Source organism: Lagopus muta, chromosome 9 (assembly GCF_023343835.1).
Source record: "Lagopus muta isolate bLagMut1 chromosome 9, bLagMut1 primary, whole genome shotgun sequence".
In the NCBI taxonomy this organism is placed as follows: Eukaryota; Metazoa; Chordata; class Aves; order Galliformes; family Phasianidae; genus Lagopus; species Lagopus muta.
In genome coordinates, this window is record NC_064441.1 from 185,332 (window position 1) to 201,897 (window position 16,566).

At 43.5% G+C, this 16,566-nt stretch overlaps 1 protein-coding gene and 1 long non-coding RNA gene across 4 annotated transcripts in view; one reads left to right on the top strand and one right to left on the bottom strand.

The window, feature by feature from the left end:
• The window catches only part of WWTR1 (WW domain containing transcription regulator 1), a 45,712-nt gene extending 36,352 nt beyond the window's left edge, over positions 1-9,360 (bottom strand). Inside the window, exon 1 of the mRNA XM_048955471.1 lies at positions 8,845-9,360. Within this exon, the coding sequence (XP_048811428.1) occupies positions 8,845-9,236 (392 nt within the window). The 5' untranslated portion in view covers positions 9,237-9,360. The remainder of the gene's footprint in view (positions 1-8,844) is intronic.
• Positions 9,361-10,028: 668 nt separating this feature from the next.
• On the top strand, positions 10,029-16,562 carry LOC125697689 (uncharacterized). Of its 3 annotated transcripts, XR_007378905.1 has the most exons (4): positions 10,029-10,113; positions 10,623-10,691; positions 11,418-11,510; positions 14,588-16,562. It is a non-coding gene; the product is annotated as an uncharacterized LOC125697689 (long non-coding RNA). The 3 variants fall into 3 exon arrangements; XR_007378904.1 differs by having other exon boundaries at positions 10,054-10,691; positions 11,360-11,510; XR_007378903.1 differs by having other exon boundaries at positions 10,054-10,691.
• Positions 16,563-16,566: the final 4 nt, after the last annotated feature.

Consider the following 16,566-nt stretch of genomic DNA (forward strand, 5'->3'; position numbering starts at 1 on the left):
TAGGTGATTTTTAATATATTTTTTAATTTTATTTTTGGAACTGTGCACATCCCACCCCCCCTCTCCCCCCCATCTTTGAATATGAGGACTGATTGAGGATTTTCTGTTTTCACCTTTGGGATGACTGGAAAAGGTGTTTGCTCTTTTTTTAATCCTGAGAACATCTAAAAACAGAATCTTTCCTAGCTAAGATACCTTTTAGATACCTTTTGCAACATACTGACTACCCTCAGTGCAGAATCTTCAGAAATGCCTTAATTTCTCCTAAACACCAATCTTTTATCATTCTACTTTCAGTAAGATGTAAATAATCTCACCAGAAAATCTCTTCCATCATCCAGCCTTATGGTGACCAGAGGAGTGGCATAATTTCATTGATTCTCCACTATCATGTCTTGCAGCAGCAGATTAAAACAAAACGTCTGTATAAAACAGGACTGAAGAGTAGAACCCTCTGTCACCTTTCAGGCAGAAAGTTTTTTCTCTACAGTTATGATCTAACATTCGGGTGACATCAGGGCTGAGAGACAGCTCCCTGTGAGAAGCCACCCCCCAGCTGGGTGCTGCCCCCAGAGCAGCACGAGGGCACTGGCAGCCACAGCTCCACACATGGGGCTCACAGGAGTCAAATGCTGCACCCACATACATCAACCAATGCATCAGTCTTTGATCCACAGCTCTCACAGTAACTTCACATCACATCAGATCCTCACTTTTGACATGTGCCTGTGAAATTAAGCCATGCACATTTGCAAAAAATTCCTCACCGCTATAGGCAAAAGAAGTTACGCTGCTGTTTGAATATATACAGTGGAATGAGTAGAATGTCAAAAGTGATTAGAAAAATACAGTGACAAAACTAAATATGACATAAAAACCTTTTGTGAAGAACTCCCACGCTAAAATCTGCTCTGGTACGCTCAGATATGTTGACCTTTCACTGCATTCCCCATGAAACTGTGCAGCAATGGCCATGCAGCACAGGCTGCACTCATGTACAGACAGAAAGCCTGTGCTGAGGAGGCAGTGGGGCAACCCGCTCTGTGCTGGCTGCAGGCTGGAGCAGCATTCACAAGGGGCAGATGCTGAGCTGAGGGGCTGCTTCGGTCGCAGCTGTTCAGCCAAGCAGACAACCCAAAGTCTTTCCAAAAGTCTTTCTCCTTTCAAAAACACAGGCACCAAAACCATATCCACCAAATTACTTTTCAGGCAAAAAAAGACCTTTAAAAACATGGTCTGTAAACCTAATAAATTGCAATCAGGCACACTGCCTTCCTCTTACAACTGTAAAGTCTCTTCTGCGAAAAACTTTGTTCTACTTCCAAACATGTTTGGGTGTAGAATGTGGTTTGCACAAATGCTCACCAGTTCCTGAGAGCCATCCTGCAAAGGGTACTGAGGAACAGCTGTGGTCCTGTCTGTGGGCCCTGAGATCCCACTGCTGCTGGTGGGCCAGGGCTGAGCCGCCCTCACCAGGACATGGCTTTCTATGTGCTTGGCATGGCAACCAGCTTACACTGTAAGAAACAACTTCCATGGAGTAAAATTCAGTATTTACTCCTGTATGCGCTCAGTTTCTATGCACAGAAATTGTTCATCGATAAGAACAGAAGCTGATCAGTTCCTAACACTCATGCCTGGCATTATCAATCCCTACAGGTACTTCTGAGCCATGTGTCAGTGCCTCAATTGCTAATCCACTGCCTCACACATCCCACCAGAAAGCAGATACACACACTTCTCCATCAGCAGCACTGCAAGTGAGAGCACGGCGCCCCACAGCACAGGACTGGGCAGCTGGGCCAGGCCTGAGGAAAGCAGTCAGGTTGTGAGAGCTTCTTTTAAACAAAACACACAGATTAAATTGAAGCCGAACCACGGCCTTTAAAAACCTCACAAAACAGCAATCTCATGGCTCATACACAATTTTCAATTTCAGAAACACGGTAAATGTTAATACAACCTTAAAGAGGTTGAAGAGTTTATTGACAGGAGACTTACTTCACTATGTGATGTTTACACCATTGCTCACCAGTCAAGCATTGAAAAATAGGAATATGGAGCATTTCATAAAAACACCTATGGTGGAAAGACTGGAAAAGTTGATCACAGGTGGAGAAGGGTTTACTTGCAGTGTAGGGAAAAACTGAGCTGTTCCATGGAAGTGTCCTTCTACTCACAGACCTGAAGGGCGGTCAGAACACTGCACACAAGCAGATCTGGAACAGACTGAAAGCCAGTGAAAAGGGCGAGCATTCTGGCTCACAAGCAGAGTGTGCTGCAGGCGGTGCATAGCTCTGGACAGAGCAGCACTGCAGGGAGAGCTGCTCCCAGACCATGGCTCTGCCACCGTGCTGCGCAGTGATGGCCAGTGCAGGCCCTGGAAATGTAGGCAGTACTCCCGTTCCACAGCTCCACTTCTGCTGCAGCTCCTCAAAGTAACACCTCACGATTACTGCAGTTCTAACACAACACATTCTGTCCAGCTCTTTAACAAGCACAACTCTGTCTCCTCGCAGTAGCTTCAGTCACATCTGCCCAGAGAATGCTCACCGGTATGGAACAGAAGATACAGTACAGTGCTGCAGTACAATGCGATGTCTCTGAGCTTCGTTACCAGAGTTCATGCAGCAGTCACAGGCGCTAGCATTAACACCGTGCCTGGATTCTGACTCTGACAAATGCAACACGATCCACCCCCACCCCCATACTGCACCCACTTCTCTTCCTCCCTCCTTCTGAATACGAGGGGGGAAATGCCATAAGTCTGTGTGTTGAAATTCAGCCCACGTTACATTTCCTTCAGATTTAATTGCTTCCATACAATCTGCATCTGCTAGTCACGCTAGGCCCCAGGGCATGAAACGTGCTCTGTCACAGAGGAGCTCTTGTCCTGTGAGAATCTCCACATATAAAGAGAAGGAGGTATGGGTAAAACCAAGTGGAGCAAATGAAACAAACAGGTTGTCACCTTCACCCAGAGCATCCAAACAGGAAGCAAGCCAAAGCTTCACCACCAGCTCCATAAGCTTTGAGAGAGAGCACTGAAAGCTGAAGGGACTGGGCAGGCTCTGCACAGCAAAGCCTCTTGGTGTGGATGTGGTCCATCAGGTTAAGAAGCAGACAGCTCTGCGTCCTGTCCCCTACTTACAAATGGAGTAGTTGTTCAGCCTGGAGAAGAGATGGCTGCATGGAGATCTCACTGCAGCCTTCCAGTACTTAAACAGGAGGGGAATCGACTTTTTACTCAGATAGACAGTGACAGGACAAGAGGGAATGGTTTTAAGCTCAAGGAGGGAAGGTTTAGGTTAGATGTCAGGGAGAAGTTCTTCACAGAGTGTGGTGAGATGCCGGAACCAGCTGCCCAGTGAGGCTGTGAATGTTCTGTACCTGGAGGTGTTCAAGGCCAGGTTGGATGGGGCCTTGGGCAACATGGTCTAGTACCAGAACTGAAGGTGGGTGGCCCTGCCTGTAGCACAGGGGTTGGAGCTTGATGATCCTCAGGGTTTTATTCCAACCCAAGCCATCCTATGATGACCAGGGAAGATCATCTGTAGCACACAAAAATTGTAAAAACAACTGGTCATTCCTACTTAGAGCAATCCAAATCACTCATAAAGCCAACTCTCCTTTAAATGTTTCCAGAAGAACATTTTCATGATCGCATTAGCACCTCTGCCTACTCCATACATTTCTTTCTAAACTATGTTAATTGATATTCTTTTCTGGTTGATTTATGCACACAGCAAGTGTGTACATTAAGCTCATATAATGAAATGGTGTGTGATTATCATCCATCAATGAACAAATACTCCTGAACAATCTCAAATTCTTTAGGATTAAAAAAAAAAAATAAAGAGTGTGCTTAAGGCAAATTTCACTAAACCAGTGCATTTCTCTGCACTGGACAGTAATTATTCAATTACTAGCTTAAAAATATACATCAGTTCAATATATCCAATTTTATATCAACAAAATATTGTTTAGAGATTTCCTAGATCATTTAGGAATGTACATACCTAAATTTAATACAACTTTTGTGTTTAGACAAACCTTCACAACAAGCTTCTTATGTACTTCTTCAGAGGAAACTCTTCTTGGCAGCATTTCCAGTGTCAACATAGCCCTGTGCTGAGTTTTCTTCACTGACCCTTTACAGTTCAGTGAAAATGCAGTTCATATCCTAACACAGAAAATCCAGGAACTGCATCACTTCCTGTAAATTGAACATGTCCTCAAAGCAATTTTATTCCAGATCCGCTTCCACTATCCTCTTATTAAACACTATATTTTAACCATCATATTAACCTCTGAATTTTATTAAGCACCACAGCTTACACTGTTTCAGATTTTGAGAAAATAAGCCACTGATCATGAGAAGACACTATCTTGGATTAAAAAGTGTGTAATTATTAACTTTCATTAGAAACTCTGCAGCCATTCTTACTACCAAATTCAGAAGAAAAATGTGGCTTACAGATCCTTAGGAGATTTTTTGATCACTTATTTGATAGTATTAGAGACCCCCTAGACAAAGCCCAACTACTCAGTCTTTGCCAAGAATGAGGTCTGGCCTAGCCTCAACACTGAGAGGTCAAAATCACTCTGCACGTCATGTTGGCTCCATATTCACAGGGAGATAAAATGCAATTCTCAGCCACACAGAAGTTAAGGAAGGTCTCTGGCTTTGTAACAACATCAGTAAAACAGAATTTGATCAGTTAACAGAGCAGACAGATAGCACTCTAACTGTCAAACACAGCTTGCAAATTTAGTTTTGTGCTCATTAGTTCACCTCTAATATGAAGCACTAAAGTGAGCTATATCTGAATTTCCATTGAGCAAACTTCAATATTGTATCACAGCTTTCCTACCTGATTGGAACTCTTTAAAATAAGTTGGTAGATGCATCAATTTCAGACAGACATCACTTGCAACACTGCACCTCAGAGCAGTCTTGCATAGCATAATTTCTGTTGAACAAAGGAACACAGCCAAGGGCAGCAATGCGAGTACAAAGGGACACTAAGTCACACCTGATCAGCCAATGGGTACAGGGGCAAAACACAAACCCCTGCAGTGTGTGCGAAACACTCCAAAAGCTCTGTTCTTCCCTAAGTGCCTCTCTCTAATACACCACACCAAAAGCAGCAAGGATGTATGGCCTCTTGCTTGGCACTACCTTTCTACAAGGACCAAAAGAAGATGCATTGGTGCGAGTCCCAGTTTTTGAAGCATGCATTATCCCACCATGGTCTGGTTGCAAATGAGGACCAATACTGTAAAAGTGTCATCCGTATGAATAGATGAAGGTGTCAAATTTTTCCACACTTTTACCAGAAGTCTACAGAGCTTCCTTGTATGCTGCCCTTCTCCTCTCCCACTTACAGCTGTATGACTGCATTCCCGAGGCAGAAAGGCGCCTCTGCCTGGAGTGCTGTGCAGCACTCAGAGCAGTGCTGGCATTAAACATCACAGCCCCTGCAGAACTAACTCAAACTGCCCTCATGGAATGCCTGTATTTGGAAACCACCCGAGCACTTTAACTGCTTTAAAACTACTAGTTTTGTTGTTTGCAGGAAAAAAAGAAACAAAAACTATTCTCATAGCATCCGTGTTATTTTTTTTGTCTCAAAGTTCTGCTGGACCTGCTCAGCAACATAAAGCTGTCCGTGCGTTAAGTAAAGCTTTTCAACCAACAGAAACCAGGAGGAAAAGTTCAAACATCTCAAGCAAATCACAAACTGAAAGCAATTAGCCCTCTCTGTCCTTGACCAGATTTTTATTGGCAAATATGTCCCAGTATGGCAAATGTTCACTGTACCATTAAAAAAATAAAAAGAAACCCAAGCACATAAAAGTTAAAAGTGGCAATGAGTTTCACAAATCTGTTCAGCGTAAGCACCGTACTTCTGGAATGAAATCACACTCTGATCACAAAGCACTCTACACACACTGAGAAAACATTAAAAGCTTCGTCTTTGCTTCAAATATGAGGCCGAACTGCCTAAAAACAAACTGCTGGAAATAATACTTGAAAAATTCTTTTCACTGAATATGTGTACACAGCTCTGCATGTGGATCGATAGGCAACAGACATTCCCACTTACCAACACAAGAGCTACACAAGGCAGTTGGCCTGTCTTTCCAGAAATCCTTTTTATCACAAATAAATCACACATGCACACAGGGAAAAAATGCTTTAGATAACATTGCTGTGAGCGCGTGTTTATTACTCTGTCTTCCATCCCCCACTTCTGCGGTTTGGTATTTAATTACAGGGTGGAGTGGTCCCCAGGCTACTTATGTTTCTTCAAGCCCCAGCCAGCAAACTTCTGCAGGAACTGACATGCACGAGTGTGCGTGCTGCGAGCCGTAGCTGGTTCCTGGTCAGCAGTGCTAACCAAGACCATTACTAACAGAGAGCCACTGCAACTTTCACCCAACGGTTCTTGAAAATACGTTTAAAAGAAACTGTCTGCTTTACAGACCACAGGGGCTTTAACAGGACACAGTCTGGCTATGCACCATTCGTTTTCTCCTCCATTTTCTTTTGCTAATGAGTATCACCACATTTTTATCATCAGGCTGGAAAGAAATGGCAGTTTTTTGACAAATGTGGCCTGAATTTACCATTCAAGGTAAATGTAACCTAGTACGCTCGGTTTGACCAACAGGACTTTTAAAGGCATCATCTAACTCGAATCCTACATAATATTGCGTAGCTTTAAATGTGACTTATCATAAACAATTTTACATTTCTGCAGAAAAGGCTATTTTCACTTTAAAAAAAAAAAGCAAAATATTGTGGATCAAACAGGATCAGTTTATAGTTACGTATTACATCCAGAAGCATTGAGTTCCCCCCCCCCAAAAAAAAGCTTTTCCAATTAATTTTTATGGAAATCAGAAAAGTGCTCACTGGAAAAATAAAACTGTGGGAACAACATATAGACCAATTTAGCTAACAAATTACAGGCACGGTGAAAATTTACCTTATATTAAAAGGATGCTGTTAATCAGAACAGTACTGTTGATACAATTTGGGAAAAATATGACAGACACTGCGGGGTTTTATCCACAGCTTTTTTTTTTTTTTTTTTTTTTAATACAGGACCCACAATTTTTTAGACCCAACAAGAATTCAGCATCTTGGAACACTCTATATCTATGTCAGAAATGTGGGACAGGTGAAGGTGAAACCATGTGAGTGCATTTTGATATCAGTCAAAGCCAAATGGTAGACAAGAATTGTGTTATGTGATCTAAAGCTGGAGTGTGAACACTTGCTTGCCAAGCCCTAGCAAGAATTTATATAAAATATTTATTCAGGAGCAATCTGCTACAGTGCTCCTATAAGCTTCCCTTCCTCTGTATTGCTCTACTGAGAAAAATGCATGCAAAGTGCAGCAATAATATCTCAGTTAGGTGATAAACCAGATTAACAACAGACTCATAAAACTGGGCCCTTGTGAGCGCTCCCACACACTGACATGCAGAATGGCAGAAAGAAATGTATTTCCACTCTGCTCTGAAGGTGAGAAGAAGCACAACCCATATCGTACAAAGGAATTCAAGGACCGGGCTCTCTGGAGATGCCAAAGCCACAAAGAAAAGAAATCGTTACAGAATCATGTAAATGATGTACTTTGTTATTTTTACAAGAAGAAAACATTCTCTGCCTTCCCCCAACTCCTATCACTGTGCTTGGTATGGCTGAATACACACAGACATGCAGTCTCATATAAGCTCAAGACATGCCTATTCTGACAGGCAACAAGCGGGCAAACCCATAGCCCAACTCCACTATTTATTCCATTAGAAAACACCTGGAGTACTGCATCCAGATGTGGAGTCCTCAGCACAGGGGAGAGATGGACCTGCTGGAGTGTGCCCAGGAAGAGGGCAAGGGGTGGAACACTTTCCCTACCAGGACAGGCTGAGAGCTGGGGCTGTTCAGCCTGGAGAAGGCTCGGGGGAGACCTGAGAGTACCTGTCAGTACCTAAAGGGACTGTAAGAAAGAAGGGCACAGAATCATTAGCAGGACCTGTTGTGTCAAGACAAGGTGAAATGGTTTCAGACTAAAAGAAGGGAGATTTTGACTGGATATAAGAAAAAAGTTTTTACAGTAAGAGTGGTAAGGCACCAGCACAGGTTGCCTGGAGAGGCAGTGGGTGTCCCATCCCTGCAGAAGCTCCAGGTCAGCCTGGATGGGGCTCTGAGAACCTGATGGAGCTGCAGTTGTCCCTGTATTGCAGAGGAGCGGGACCAGATGGCTTTTAGAGTCCCTTCCATCTAAAACCATTCTATGATTCCAAACATTCTGCAGCCGTGCCTTCGCCAGGTTATCACAGTGCCACTTCACCTACAGCAAATCCGGAACAGAGATACAGAACCCACTGAAATAACGTGCTGCTGCCTTAGCACATATTACAACTGCTGCATATTCCCAGTCCTATTATGCTACTTCGAACCGAATTCCAAACGTCACAAATAAGACGCTTCAGTCAGACAGACGGTTCGGCTGTCACATTTGTCCAAACGCGTCTCCAAAGCAGGGGAGCCCCGTGCCCACGGACCGCGCTCCGCACGACTCCTCACATCGCCACGCCGAGCTCAGATCGCGTTCGGATCCCGGGCGGGAAGCGGCAGCGCGAGGGGACGCAAAAGAAGCCGGGAGCCGCACGGGCGGGCAGGGACTCCGCCGCCCACCCCCCGCTCTGCCCCTCCCCGCCGCCGCCCCGGGCCTCTCCGCGTCTCTCCCTCTCCCCCTCTCGCACCTCAGCCCCCGCCGCCCGCGCCCGCCCCGCGAACGGCCCCCGTCCGGCGCCGCGCTCGCTCACTTGAGGAAGTAACGCTGTCCCGTGTGCGTGAGCGCCATCTCCCAGCCTGGCGGCAGCGGCAATTCGTCCGTCACGTCGTAGGAGCGCTGCCGGAGGTGCCCGTGCTGAGGCGCGGCGGCCGAGCCCACGAGCGAGGCGGGCGAGGAGTGCGAGCGGACGTGCTGCGCGGCGGCGGGCCGCGGCGGGGGGCCGCCCGAGTCCGTGCTGGACTGCCGCGAGTGCGAGCCCGAGTCGGGCTCCTTGAAGAAGGACTCGGGCAGGATTTTCTTCCGCCAGGAGCTGGGCCGGGGGTTCATGACCGCGTTGAAGAGCGCCTCGAGCTCCGTGTCCAGGTCCTGCGTGACGTGGATCACCTGCTGCCCCGGCGGCGGGGCCGCGGGCGCGGCGTTCATCTTCCCCCCCGTCAGCCCCGACGGCGAAGCGAGCGGGAGACGGCCGGGGCCGGCCCCGCTGCGCGGAGGGACGCCGGGCGGTCCCGGAGGCGCGCCGCCGTGCCGGAGCGGGCGGCGGTGCGGCGCTGCCTCTGCGCCCCCTCACAGCGACGGCCGCGGCCCGGTGGAGGGGCGGGCGGGTCAGCCCACGGGCAGCGCGGCGCCCTCCCCCGGGCCGGGCCGCCCCGGGCCGCGCCGCGGCGATGGGTGCCCCGCCTACCCCGGCGGCCCGGCCTCCGCCCCGCCCCGCCCCGGCCGTGGTTATGCAACGGCCGCGGAAACTTCGGATCCTCCGAACTGCTGCGGGACGGGGCGGTTTTAGTGCGTCTCTGGGGTGCGGGGCCGGTGAGGGCTGTGCTCGTCGGGAACCCTCACAGCCACTCCAGTCCCGTCAGCGCGACCGCCCGCCCCTCGCTTCTGTCCCGCACGAAGTTTGCGAAGGCCTCAGGGCGCCGGGCGGGGCGTGACGGCCGAGCACGGGACGCGGCCCGGGCACTGACCTCCCCCCGGGGCCCGCAGGGTTCCGCTGTGCGCCCGCCCGTCGCGGCGGAGCGCTGCCCGCTGCTCGGGAGCTCGGTGCGTTCCTTCTCCTCGTGACACGCGGAGAGGACTTCTGGCAACCCCATCAGCTTTGTTTTTAAGCCGTCGTTCAGGAAACTCACGGCAATACTCTGGAAGCAGAACCATTCTTAAAAGAGTGTAGTAGCTTCACAGTGTGATTTAGTGATATCTTGGAACAGGGGGGGAGGGTGGGGAAGAGTTAATGAGGACGTGTCGTACAGCTGCTTTATGAATACCTGATGATAACCCATGAAAAGATTCATCCCCGTGCCGGCAGGTATGGATTTAATACGGAGCTGTATCCCGAATCTCCCCAACACACCCTCTGGTGATACTGCAAATACAGCCGTGAGGCTGCTTCCATTCCAACTGCCTCTTTGCACCCCAGTAGTGTATATACCAGAGCCAAAACTGTGGTCAGAATGTATTCCTGAGGCTTTCTGCAATGTAAGTGTCAGTCATGCAATTTTTTTTCGGTGAATTTTGCCTTCTATTGTCATTTTATTCTCATAATTCAAAAAAAAAAAAAAAAAAAAACACAACGATTTTTTTTTGGTGTGTGGAGTAACTTTTGAATAATAAGGCAAAAAAATTTGCTTCAACTCAATAGCTGCATCCGTAAGGAATAATGACAGTAATGTTCCAATGTCAGTGTTCCTTTTTGTAATAATAAGCATACAGTGCTGTATGACTACACGCACAAAGATATCGGGTGTTGATTGTATTAACATGGAACTTTATTTTAGTAATGTGGGTTTTTTATTATTATTTATTTTATTTCTGCAGCTTGGAAAGTCTCTAAGCTATTCTGATTTCAGAATCCCCCTCCTCAGTAATCAGAGAGAAAGCTTTCAGGTATGTTTTTGTGTTGTTTTTGTTTTTAACTAATTTCTTGTTTCTTAAGCAGCATTCACTATTCTGAACTTCACATGGCTTCTCCAGCTGAGAACTTAGACACTATTCCTGATCAATCTTTGTCCTTTGATCAGTGCAGATTCTGAGATTCATGGTTAAATCCTGTACATGAAATCAGGGCTAAGATCAACTCCTAGGACCACGTATTGCTCCTCATTTCCTGATTTCCTTGCTCCAATAAATGTCCTCTCTCACTTATTTATTTTTCCTTAGATTTCCTGTTCACATCTCATCGACAAGCAGATCTTCTCTTTGTATTTTTTTGCCACATGTGCTGTATTTCTGGTCAGGAAATCCAGTACTCCCAAGATTTGTTCACACTTCCCTTTCCTGACAATTTTCCTGGCTATCTTTTGTACCATTCTCTTGGTGCTTCCTTACTGGTCACTTGCTGGTGTTTTTACTAGCTTGGACAGCAGTGCTAATTGCAGCACCTGCTCCAGAGTTACGCAGATATACCATATGATTTTTCCCCTGCAATTTCCTTTTTTAAACCTTTGCATATTAGATGATTGTCTTTGTATGTGTGCAGTCTATTGTACAGATAATGATCTGAACGTGAGTGCTTTTCCACATAGCCTTTACAAGGGCTTTTACACTTCCTCTAGGCCTCTGTATCCTTGGGTAGAGACACACCCATCTATCTGCCATTACATTCCTTTCCAGATGACATGTCTATTCAAGGCAAAGCTCTGACAACGTCCTTCATGGCGACATCTAAGTTAATTAGACCACTTTCAGAAGACAGGATTGCATTTTGTAAGTATATACCATCTGTTTTAAGCTTAAGCAGTATTTATTACCACTAGAACTTTCTTCTTTAGCAAGGTAGTGTTTACTAGTGTTTCAGCTGTATTTTTTACTCAACATTAAGATTAGCTGCTACCGTATGACTTGGTGGGGACTAAAGCATTTTCATCCACTAGTCTGAAAGTGATTAAATATGTAAGTACAAACTATCTTAGCATTGTTGTTATTATTCTTATTTTAGAAACAAGTAACTTCCTTCTTTTGGCACAGATAGGATATGACCACCAGCACTTAAAGGAAATGATTCAATACACTCAGGTCCTTGGGAGACAATGGCATTTTGCTGGGTGTGGGATTAAGTGATAAAGGAACAAAAATGATGTAGAAAGCTTCCTTATCATTACTTCTTTCTTCTAATTACATTATCATGCACTGTAAAAAATAAGAGCATAACATTACTTTATCTCAATTACATGTGCTGTTCAACTGTTTTTGAATTGTACAGACATTTTCTCATACAACTGGAGGGTTTGTAACAGTCCAGTACTTTTGGTATACCCTATTTGTAGTACAACTTCTAGCACCAAATTCTATCTATACTTAAGTGCAAAGCCAAGCATGCAGATGAGAAAAGTAGGTGCACTTCCAAATGTACAATTAGATGAGCACCTAGTGGTTTAAAGAAAAAATGCCATGTTGTCATTTTTAATCTAGATTTCTTTTTTTTTTTTTTTCTTCCCAAGAAAGCTAGCACTGATGAACATGCACAGATGATGTCTATTAGAAAGATTTCAGGATTCCCTTGAAAAATCTAATGGTTCCTATTAACTGAGTAACAACCAGGGAAAGCATTCACGCTTCCTGCCTTCTGCTTTGGTATGTGCTGCAGAAAAGACTTTCAGTGGTCACTGACTTGAATTTGCTCACATATAACTTAACAAAGCTCAGCCATATGTAAAATGAAAGTTTTTATTTCTCCAAAATAAATAATGGAGAACAAGGAATAAAATGTAATAGTAAACAATGTACACATTTTGCTATACAAAGGTACATGTGTTTTAATGCACCTATTTACACTTTGAAAACATCGTGCTATTTGTCATGCTAATTAATAGTTTATATTTGCTTTTGTGAGAATTGCTTATTGTTTAATATCCATATTTTTACGTTACATTCCTGGTAGTACTTTTAAATTAGTCTCTTTTTCAAGGGACCTCTGAAACTAAGGTAGGCTTATGTAAATGTATTTTGTTTTTTAACAAAGCAATTAGTGCTTACAATTCCATTTTCATTCACATACATTTCGCAGCTATTTATTTCTAATGTAGCTAGCCGCTTTTAGACTTTGGCTGGCACCTCAGAATGTATGCAAAGCATATCCTGTGCAGCCAACTTTGATGTTGTTTATTTAATACACAGACCTGCTATATATTACCAAGTTTCACCAGAACAGCTATGTCAGCATGTCTCCCCTCCAGCCAACATCTCCAGGCCAGTCAAACCTCAAATGTAGACACAGTCTGCTAACTAAAAAAGAACTTACGTCAGCTCAGTTCATGTCTTGTAAATTGATGTAATGTCAGGAGCAAGAAGGCTTTGTGAGCGTCTACAGATGACTGCACAGACACTCATTTCAGAAACAGCTGCACTAAGCAGAAAAATTGCATCGATGTTTGTGTCTCAAAGGTTGCCCTCCTTACAGCAAAGCCTAGGGAACGGGACACACCAACACTGCTCATTCACACCAGTACAGAGTCAGTCAAACATTTGAATAGTTTGCAGCAGTGATCTGGAAAAACCTGCAGTGTCTAGCTTGTAAGCAGCTAAAGACCTATCAAACCACGCTGGAGATAGAGCTGCGTGTTTCAGCTCTGTTGCTCCATTCCCAAGAAGAGTGTGGAATAAAGTACACAGGTTTGTCTCAGGTGGCTTAAAATGGTAATGAAATTGAGCTTTGCTAGCACAGCTCACTTTGTGCTTAAATTAAATAGGAAAAAAAAAAGTGGGAATTGTGGTAATTTACATTTATCTTGGAAAAGAAAAATCAGCAGCAGTATTGAAAACAATATTGAAACCAATTGTGCTGCAATATACCAGACCCTGACCACAAAGCAAACGCGGAGTGACAGCAGACTTCCTTCCCCTTATTTAGATAACTAAGAAAGAACATGGTTTTACCCATGGAGTTTCACCAATCTCTTCCTAATCTTGTGCTTCCTTTCCTATACTCTATGCATTGTTACATTACAAAGTCACAGTAGAGGAAATAGGTGTTCTCGTATAAACTAGAACCAAAATAGAATCACATTCATACCTTTGGGCTCATACATGTACGTGTTTATCAATAGCAATATACTTAGATCTAATATGTTTGAATATTACATTCAAAAGATAATTTTAAGGTGAACTCTTAAGAGTTCAAAGCATTTTCTGTTAAATGAGAATCCTAGACCTAATCCAAAATTTGGATACTGGTGTGTGTGTGTGTGTAAATCTGAACTGCATACCTGTTTCAATTAAAAAAACTTTCCCCGTAGAATTCAAGAAACATCAAATTAATCAGAAAGCCAGATGAAGGGTGAAAGAATATTCAGTACATTAAAAGCTTGAAGGAATGTGTGACAGGGACAAGCAGAAGTACGAGAAGTAAAACTTGTAAGGGAGCCTAAATGTGCCTTAGAGATGGGGAATCAATTAAAACTCGGGTCGGTGTACTTTATAAAATGGATTGCAGTCATACACAGCTCATTCAAAAGGATATAAACAACAGGAGGAAGAAAAGCACGGCTTTGTGAGTTTACTCAGCACTTAAAGGAATATAAATGTTTACAATGCTGAACAAACCATGTCATCCTGAGTGTAAAGAACTTAATGCTCTTTGCTAAGTGTTTTAACAAATTGATTAGCAAGCTCAAAGGAAACAAGATGCCAACCAGTGAATTTGGAAAATGCAAAGTGAAATACAGCGGCGTCTTGAGACCATGAACAATTGTTAATGAAAGACAAATACTGAAAATGATTGTACAGTGAGCTCCTCCACAGTGAATTACAAAGTTAAACTTTCTGCCCCCTGCTGTTTAAACCAGGTATTTCTGCACTTCTACAGTCGCACAAGTACAGATGAAAGCAACGTTCCTGCAGAGCATCGTTCTCCCCACATACAAACCTGCGTGGGAGCACGTTACTGAGGGCTGAGTCCAACTCTGCTTTTCAGGAAACTATCTTATGCTTCCAATACTTGGACTTTTAGTTCTTTTATGCACTTAGAAGTCTGCACCAATACCATATTCACCTGAATTTAGTAGTCCATCAAAAAAAAAAGCAAGGATCCGCTTGCCAACTGCTTACATCATAAAGCCAAAAGTTACTAGAAGTACAAAGGAAAGGGAGTTGGGACAAAATTATTATTTTTTAAGAAAAAACATTCAAAATGTTCTGTAGTAAGGTTAATAGGTAATAGCTTCTGTACTTAATAGGCCTCTAAAATGAAATAATAATGTGTTCCACTTTCTCACAGGATACTCAGAATTTAATATTTGTGAATTCCTTCCATGTTAAAACACACCACCATCTGCAAAACAAATCCAGTCAGTCACTTTCTTCAAAGTGATGTAACTTCTTGAGAGGTAATCTGCAATATTTTTTTTGTTATAAATAAAACATCTATTCCAGATTTACAAAAGGCTCTTTAAAAAAGGCTTCAAATTTAACTTTCTCCTTAGATAATGTAGAAATAAAAGGGGAAAAAAACTATAAAATAAGTAGGGTTAAAAGTAGTAACAGTGAAAGGAGACACAAAAAGCTTCCAGGACGTGTATCTAAAACTTGTATATTTACTACCATGAACAAAGACTGTGGCTATACTGAGGAGAGGTGGAATAAAGAGAAAATACTGATCTACATATTCCCATTGCTAGGCAGGGGGGTTGGAACTACATGATCCTTGGGGTCCCTTCCAACCCGGGTGATTCTGTGATACATATAGACTGGTTTTATATTTATCCTGAAAATACACCAATTACATCAGAACAAACAAAACCCAAGAAATCAGAAGTTGTAACTTTTGAGCACATCTGATTACCACATGCTGTATGAGAGGGAAAAAAAAATCAACATACGTAGATGGCAATTGAAACACTTTTCTATGGGGAAGGAAGTCACATTGAAGACATGCTACATGAAACAATTAAACACTTAGAGAATAAGCAACTCCAAATTTGAGAAAACAGACTTTTTTTGTTAAGTGGTAGTTACTTATTGATTGAAGCACTTTTGCCATGCAAGTAGTATTTTTCCTAAGTTCTAAACAGAGAGAAAATGATGCATTTGTAAATTAGTACAGAAATGTACGGTGTCACTGCAAAAGTCACTGCCAGAATCTGAATGTGAAGGTTCTCATCTGTTTATTCTCTCCAATAGAATTTAAGGGATTTATTATGTGCTCTCACTAGTGACAGTGAAACACTAACTAGTAAAACTACTTACCTTTGTCACAAGAGATATGAAATACTGCACATAAATACAACTGAAAAGTGTCTTTTAGCATAACCTTTTGAGGACAACCTTCTTAAATACAGAAAGCCTTTATTTATTCTGCAGTACTTAGCTTGTCTTCAATGATACCCAAATAGGGGGAAAAAAGCCCAACCCAAGGTGCTGTATCACAAGACAAAGATCTGATTTACCACAAGTTAACTGTTTTCTTAACAGGCCTAGTAGCCAATAGTTTTCAACTGTTCAGATCACCTTTACCTGTAGAAATAATCAGCACGCTAACTTACACTTAGGCCCCAAGACTTTCTGTAGGAACTGCTATGTGTAGAAATGCCTGCCTAGTAGGGCTTACAGATAGCTTTGTTAAAATTGAAGCCTTCTGTTAAGTAAGATGACCTGACGTGAGTTATTCTCGTGTGCAGGTCTCACCACAAAGCTGGGAACTAAGTTTTCATAACATGCTGCATTGCTGCTTTGTGAAAACATTTCCAATACAATTAACAATAAGCAGCTGTTGGGAGAAGTGAACAGCAGAAGCTCTGTAGCACCTAGCCTCTGAGTTGGCTGGATC